General features: G+C 68.6%; 1 protein-coding gene across 6 annotated transcripts; it reads right to left on the bottom strand.

The window, feature by feature from the left end:
- Positions 1–544: 544 nt before the first annotated feature.
- LOC134142516 (Golgi-associated RAB2 interactor protein 1B-like) lies at positions 545–7,253 on the bottom strand. Of its 6 annotated transcripts, none has more exons than XM_062579661.1 (7): positions 7,211–7,253; positions 6,129–6,853; positions 5,872–6,026; positions 5,550–5,769; positions 5,403–5,473; positions 4,948–5,027; positions 545–1,400 (listed from the first exon to the last, which is right to left on the bottom strand). In XM_062579661.1, the coding sequence occupies exons 2-7, from the start codon at positions 6,285–6,287 to the stop codon at positions 982–984; spliced, it is 1,104 nt and encodes a 367-aa protein (XP_062435645.1). In that variant the 5' UTR covers positions 6,288–6,853; positions 7,211–7,253; the 3' UTR covers positions 545–981. The 6 variants fall into 6 exon arrangements, with proteins under 6 accessions (XP_062435645.1, XP_062435655.1, XP_062435638.1 ...); XM_062579671.1 differs by having other exon boundaries at positions 5,403–5,470; XM_062579654.1 differs by lacking the exon at positions 5,403–5,473 and having other exon boundaries at positions 4,948–5,161.
- Positions 7,254–7,411: the final 158 nt, after the last annotated feature.

The following is a 7,411-nucleotide window of genomic DNA, read 5'->3' as shown; positions in this document are numbered from 1 at the left end:
AGCCGCGGCCGGCCGCGAGGGGCGGCTCGTGTCCGTGTGTCCCCCCCCCCCCAAACCGCCGCGCCTTTCAGATTTCTTCGCCCCCTTCGTCACGAGGAAGCGGGCGGCGATGCTGCACGAGCAGAACGCCAAGCTCAAGGACTCGGCGCTGGAGCTGCGGCTGAGCAGAGGTGGGCGAGGGCGGCCGGGGCTGCGCGGCGGCCGACCCGGGCGGGCACAGAGCGCCGCGCGTGCGCGCACGCCTGCGCACACGCACGCTGGCCGCGTTGCACGCGGCCGGGAAGAGAAACGGTAACGCGGTGCTGGGTTTGGGCCCGCAGGCAGCAAATGTCTCCCGTGCCTGGTGGAGTGGGAGCAGCGCGGCGACACCTGCTATCACTTCTCCAACCAGCCGCAGCCGTGGGGCAAGTGCGTGCGCTACTGCGAGAATCGGGGCTCCAGGCTCCTGGAGATGGACTCGGAGATAGAAATGGTGACTTCCAGGGCCTCCTCCCAGGAACATCTCTCCCCCGTGGGAAAAAGATGTCATCCTGCACTCGAGGGCTGGGGAGGGAGCTGACAGCGTCAAAAACAGTTTTATTCGTATCGTTGTCTGCCTGTGGAGCTGGTGCTTCTAGCTGCTGCCCTCTTCATCGCAGCCAGGCTCCTCTGGATGCGGGAGATGCCGTGCTGCGGTCTCGCTTGGCACTGCCTGGCCTTGGGCACCGGGTATTTAGGAGCCCGAAGGGGACCTGGATGCCTTGCTCTGTCCCACGGGGCCGCCACAGCAGGACTCCTGCACTGCGGCCTCCTGGCACCCTCCCTGGCAGGGCTGTGGGGCCATCCTGGGAGGGATATGGGGGTCCCCGCTCACTGCCTCCTGCCCCCCATGGGGGTCCTGCTCTCCCGTTTGCAGGAGTTCATCAAAATACAGATGCAGAGGCACGTGGAGATGCCCAACCTGCCGCTCCGGCTGTCCCTGCCCCACTGGCTGGGCCTGTCCTACAACATCACCCGCAAGCTCTGGTGCTGGCTGGATGGCACCATTTTCCCAACAATTCGGTAAGGAGCTTTCTCTACCACCTGCAGAGTCCCACCCAGCTCCCAAGGGCCACAAACTCCCCCTGGGACGCATGCTGCTGCCTGTCCCCTGCTGTGGCTGGGGCTCCCGCCAGGAGTCAAGGACACCAGCAGCTCTGGGAGTCCCAGAGATATCCAGAGCCACCAGGAGCCCCAGGACATGACACAGCAGTGATGGCTTGTCTTTGGGCAGAGTGGTATGATCTGCAGCTGCTGGAAAAGGTGATGTTTCTCCCCAGGTTCAAGAATGGGCCCAGAGGTGTCAACCGGAAGAACTTCTGCGGGATCTTTCTCAATGGCCAGTTTGTCCACAGGTGGTGCCGGGAAAGGCACCGCTGCATCTGCAGGATGAAAAAGGAGTGAAGGGGGAGCGCCCACAGCTACCGTCCTGGTTGCTCTGCTCCCATGCTCCCTGCTGCACCCCAGCCACTAAGCAGTTTCTCAGAATGAGTAGAGTGTACGGTTAGACATGTTTTCATCCCTCCATGTCACATTTTCTTCCCTCTCTCCCACCTTTTCATGCTCCTCTACATTGCTGAGCTGGAAACCCCATGCACCGCTCCATCTGCGGGTTTCCCTCACTCTGGGCAGCAAGGTGTCAATCCACCCCATAGAAGGCAGCCATGCAAAGACCCCCACCCCCACCACCATGGGGACCTCCCCACTGACCCAGCCTGGTTGTCACAGAGGGAACAGAGACAAGGTTGTCACAGAAAGATCCCCCATGTGACTGCAATGCCTAGCAGCGTGAAAGACCTGTCCAAGCCTTGTTCACTGCCGCCAGCTGGGGGAGAGCTGGAGGTTAAACCATTAGATCTGTAGTAAAAATCGCCGTTTCCTAAACACAGTGTTACTGCTTCTCAGATACGTGTTTTCTCATTCAAGGTGACTTTCTCACCAGACCCAGCTCTGTGCCCAGACAGGGGTTGGCACATCTGGAGGAACTCCCTGTGGGGCAGGGTCAGTGTGTCCAGATGAGCTCCCAGTGGGATGTGGTTGTTGCACCTTGAGGAGCTCCCCAAGGAACAGGGTTGGTGTGTCTATAGGAGCTCCCAGCAGGATGGGGTTGGTGCATCCAGAGGAGCTCCCTGAGGGATGGGGTTGGCATGTCCAGAGGAGCTCCACAGGGGATGGGGTTGATGTGTCCAGAGGAGCTCTCAGCAGGGGACTGCAGGGTTGTAATAGCATGGGGACATGCAGGGCCACAGTCAGCACGGGGACGTGCAGAGTTGCAGTGGCAAAAGGCCATGCAGCACTGTGCTACAAAGATGATCCAAGGGTTGGAGCACCTGCCCTGTGAGGAACGGCTGCGAGAGCTGGGCCTGTTCAGCCTGGGGAAGAGAAGGCTGTGGGGGGATCTGATCAATGTGTACAAGTACCTGAAGGGAGGGTGTCAAGGGGACGGGGACAAACTCTTTCCAGTTGCCCCATGTGACAGGACAAGAGGCAATGGGCAGAAATTGAAGCACAGCAAGTTCCACCTGAAGGTGAGGGGGAATTTCTTCCCTGTGAGAGTGATGGAGCACTGGCACAGGCTGCCCAGAGAGGTTGTGGAGTCTCCTTCTGTGGAGATCTTCAAGGGCCGCCTGGGTGCAACCCTCTCTACCATGCTCTAGGTGACCCTGCTGAGCGGGGAGGTTGGACTAGGTGATCTCTGGAGGTCCCTTCCAACCTTACCGATTCTATGGTTGTATGATGTGCCAGGCTGCAGTGACACAGGGACATGCAGGGCTGCATTAGCACAGGGCAGGGTCATGGTGGCACAAGGACATGCAGGGCTGCAGTGGCACGAGGACATGTGGAGACACAGAGGCACAAGGACATGTAGGACTGCAGTGGCTCAAGGCCATGGTGGCACAGGGATGCGCACGGCTGCAGTGGCATGGGGACATACAGGATTGTAGTGACAGTGGGACATGCAGGGCCACAGCAGCACGGGGACGTGCGGGGCCGTGGTAGCATGGGGCCGTGCAGGGCTGTGATGGCGGTGCAGGAACGTGCAGGGCCATGGTGGCTTGGAAACACACAGGGCCATGGTGACACAGGAATGTGCAGGGTTGTGGTGGCTTGGGGACACACAGGGCCGTGGTGGCACAGGGACATGCAGGGACATGCTGGCATGGAGACGTGTGGGGCCATGGTGGCTTGGGGACATGTAGGGCCATGGAGGAGCCCCCCCAACTGCCACCATGGTGGGGCCCTGTGGGCCTGGGGCAGGAGCCCAGGGCCATCACCACGGTGGGGGCCTCTCCCTGCTGCCTTCACCTCCCGCCCCAGGCGTGCAAACAGCCCAGCCCTGGGAGGGCCGTGCAAACACAGCTGTCCCCGGCGTGGGCACCGGGACCGCTGGGCACGGGCAGAGGGGACCCCGGTGCCCCGTCCCGGTGGGGCCGGGTGCTGGTAGGTTGGGGGCTGGAGGGGGGGGTTGGGGAAGAGGTGCACAGGTTCATCCTGCCCCCCCCCCAGGTGCTGCCGTGCTTTTTCCGCAGGGAGGAGAGGAGATGGGAGCTGCCGCGATGCTGGGGCTGGGCCTGATCCTGCCCGCGGCCCTGGGAGGTGAGTGCCTGTCCCCGGCACGGGGCAATAACCCCCCCCAAAACTGCACCCACCCCCGTGGGGGGCTGCATCCCCTGCAGTGGCACCGGCGCCCCACCGATGGGGGGCAGCGGGGTCCCCCCAGTGCTGGCAGGGGAAGGGGGGGCACGCAAAGGGGGCACCCCCAGGCCTGACCCTCTTCTCCCCCCCCCCAAGTCCTGCCCAAGAGCACCCCGCGGGCCCCAGGTGCGCCCAGGCCTGGGCGTCCTCCGGCAAAGCCTGCTACTGCTTCAGCAGCAACCCGCGGTCGGCCCAGGAGAGCGGGGGGCGCGCGGAGGACCCCCTCGGTGCAGGGGGTGGGGGGCCCTCGACTGCAAGACCCGGGACAAGGGCCTCCTGGAGGTGCCCCCCGGCGGCTGCGCGAAGCTGGAGGAGGGGACAGGTAGGGGCGACGGCGGTGGAGACGGCGGGGAGCGCCTGCCCGGGCATCCCCCAGACCCGCCGGCAAGCACAGGGCCGCCGGGTTGGGGGCAATCCGGCTGACCCCCCCCCCATCTCCCCACAGGCTCCCTCTCCTGTTCCAAGCAGCCCTGCGGCATGCTGAGCCCCTTCGTCTGCAAAAGCATCCTCGCGCCTCGCCCCGATAAAGTCCCCACGAGCAGCACATCATGTCGCATCCTTCATGCGGCCGCGCCTGGGAAAGGGGGGGGGGGGCTCATCCCAGCGCCCAAATCCACGGGTCTGGGAGAAACGGGGGTCCGGGATGGGAGCGGGGCTCAGCCCCGGGTGCGGAGGGCGGCGCGCGGCACCAGGACGTCCCCAGCGCCGTCGCCTGCCCCAGGGCCGCGCTCGCCGTTGCCCCTTCATCGAGCGTCTCGCGGCAGAGCCGGGCGCTGGCTCCGGAGCCCCGCGAGGCTGCGGAGCCGGGAGAGCACCCCGGAGCTCGCCCCGGCGCCGCGGGCGTCCAGCCACGGCGGGAGCAACCCCCAGCATCGGCCGCAGATCGCCGCCTGCCCTGGGGACGCAAAGGAGAGCAGCCCCACAGCTGCCCCACGCCCGGCCCACGCTTGCCCCACGCTTTCCACCTTTCAGCAGGAGCCAAGCGCATACGCAGCCCTTCCAACCCCACGGCCCTGGGGGCAAGAGCCCCGGGGGAGGCAGGGCCTCCTGCGGCCCCTCAGGGAGGCCTGGTCTCCTCTGGGTGCTGTGGGGCCTGGACCCACGGGGCGCGATGCCCCAGGAGCGGGCATATCTGCAGCCGAAGCGCAGCTCCAGGACCCCCCCCCCAGTTGCACTATGGACACGCAAAAGGGATGAAGGGATGACCCACGGATCCTGGCCCCTCGCTCTTACCTCTCGCCCTGATGGGGACCCCAGCACCCTCCTCCCTGGCAGGGTCCTCCAAGGCCGGCCAGAAACAGCGAGATGAGCGCCTGCTTGGGGGGAGACAGCGCTGGCTCCGACCGGAGCCGGGCCGGGAGCACCGGGCCACCACGCGGACACCGCGGCACCCACGTGGACGTGCAGGCATGCAGACGGGAGCGCCCACGCGGACGTGGGGGCACGGCTGCACCCAGGGGACACGGGCACAGCCACCCCGAGGGGACACGGCCCCCCAGGCCATGGCGGGGGTCAGGCTCAGCTGCTCGCCCAGGGTTGGGTGCTGAGGGGACACGGGGGATTCACCCCCGGACCTTGCACAGGGGCAGCCCCACGGGTCCCCCAGCTCTGTGAGGGTCGTTTCTTCAGCCAGGGCACCCCCCTACCAGCTCCCCATCCCTGGAGCTTCCTTGGGGGCTGCTCCCCACCTCACGATGGAGCTGTCTGGCTGTGCCCAGACCCTCGCTGCCGAGCTCCCGGCTCCATCTGGGGCCAGCTGCTGAGAAAAGAGAGGGACCCAGCTCGGATCCAGGTCCCGCTCCGGCCCCCGCTCTCGCCCCGTGAGCGATCCATACCTCGGCCACGGAGGAGCCAGCAGAGATGTCGGGGCCAGCGGCGGTGAAGGAGAGCCCGTGGCGGAGGATGTGGGCCAGGCGGACCCAGAGGGCGAAGACGGCGTCGGGGTGGCCCGGGTGCAGGCACAGGTAGTGCACCTTGCCCATCACGGTGCGCACGCGGAGCAGCCGCCCGGCGCCGGCGGGCACCGAGAGCTGCACCAGCCGCAGCGGCAGCACCCTGCGGGCACGGCACCACCTGGCTCCGGCCACCGGCGCTGGGGACCGTCCCCACGGCAGGGGCCAACACCCCCCTTCCCTCCCCGGGCCGCCCCTTTTCCACCTGCTAAGGGTCAGGCCCGGCCTCTCCGGAGGACTGCTGCCCCGGGCCACCACCAGGACGTTGGGAAGGGGCAGGCAGGGGTCCGAGGACGTCACCCCCAGGGTCACTGGCGTGGCTGCATTGTGGATGTCCACGCAGCTCCCCGTCCTCGTCACCTGCGAGTGGGGACGCCCCACGGGCCGTCAGGCCCCGGGACGCGCTCCTCCGCGTCGCCGCGGAGCCGAGGGCGGGCCCGGGGCCGGGGGCCGGGACCCCACCTGGAGGAAGTTGCTCTCGAACACGGCCGAGCGGGGGAAGAGGTTGTAGTCGGGGGAGCGGAGCAGGCGGCAGAGCTGCCCACCCTCGACGCCGAGCCGCATCCCGGCCGCCGGCCCCCCGGCGGGGCCGACCCCCGGGCTGGGACCGTCCCGGCTCATGCTGCCGCTGCCCCTCGCGCCCAGGGGCGATGCGGAGCCCGGCCACCCCGTGACATCACAGGGTCCCCGAGGGGACAGGTGCCACCCGCGGGGACCCCCAGCTCCGCGTCGCGCCCTCGCAGGGGCGCAGCCGGCCCGCGTTTGGAAACAGGGTGGGCTTGGGTGGGGGGGGGGCTGCAGGGCAGAGGGGGCCACGCACACGACACGCTGCCGCGCGGGCACGCAGCTCGCCACGCTTTAATAGGCGCCCTGAGAAAGCAGCTGGCCCAGCCCGCCGGGCCGGGCCCCCCTCACGGGTAAGGGCCCAAGGCTTCGGGCACCCGCAGCGTCAGGCGGCCCTGCAGCAGCCGCGGAGGGGGGGCCTGGCCCAGCCCCCCGCCCGGCTGGGCCCAGGGGCCCGGCCCGCGCTCGGCGCCGCTCAGGGCGTCCAGGAGTCCGAAGAGGGCCGAGAGCAGGGAGAGGACGAGGCCCAGGAGGTAGAGCTTCAGCACCCACCGCATGGCCGGCGGCGCGCGCGGCCCCGTGTCGCTCTGCGCCGTGTCGCTCTGCGCCGTGTCGCACGGCTCCTGCGCCAGGGTGGAAAAGCGAGTGAGGCCCGGGTTGGCGGGGGGGGGGGGTCACCCTATCCCCGCTGGCTCCGGGACGCCCTGCGCCACCTCCCAGCCCTCCCCTTGAGGCGCCCTTGGGAGGCCCCAGCGACGCGGACCTGCCCCCCCCCCCCCCCCGCCCACGCTGCCCAGCGGGGCCCAGTGGGTTCCCACTCAGGACTGCCCTCCCCCCCCCCCACGGTGTCCCCTCCTCGAGGCCCCCTCCCCCACCGGGGCCAGCACCCCCTCCCCCGTGCGCCCCCGCCTCCCCCAAGGCCCAGGACCCCCTGGCCTGACCCCCCCCCCCCCCCCCCCCCCGGCCGGCCCCGCTCTCACCGCGGCGCCCGCACGGCCGCAGCCTCCCCCGCTCTCGCCCCGCGCCCCCCTGCCGCGCCCCCTCTTTATAGCCTCCTCGCCACGCCCCTTGGGCGGAGCCAGCGGGACGCCCCTCCCCCGGGGCGGGGCCACTGGACCGCACCCTCTCTCTGGGCGTGGCCAGCGGGCGGCACCTCCTCTCGGGGCGGGGCCGGCGGGACA

This window comes from Rhea pennata, chromosome 1 (assembly GCF_028389875.1).
Source record: "Rhea pennata isolate bPtePen1 chromosome 1, bPtePen1.pri, whole genome shotgun sequence".
NCBI classification, from domain to species: domain Eukaryota; kingdom Metazoa; phylum Chordata; class Aves; order Rheiformes; family Rheidae; genus Rhea; species Rhea pennata.
Note: the sequence above shows the minus strand (reverse complement) of the source record. Positions and strands in the feature narration are given on the sequence as shown.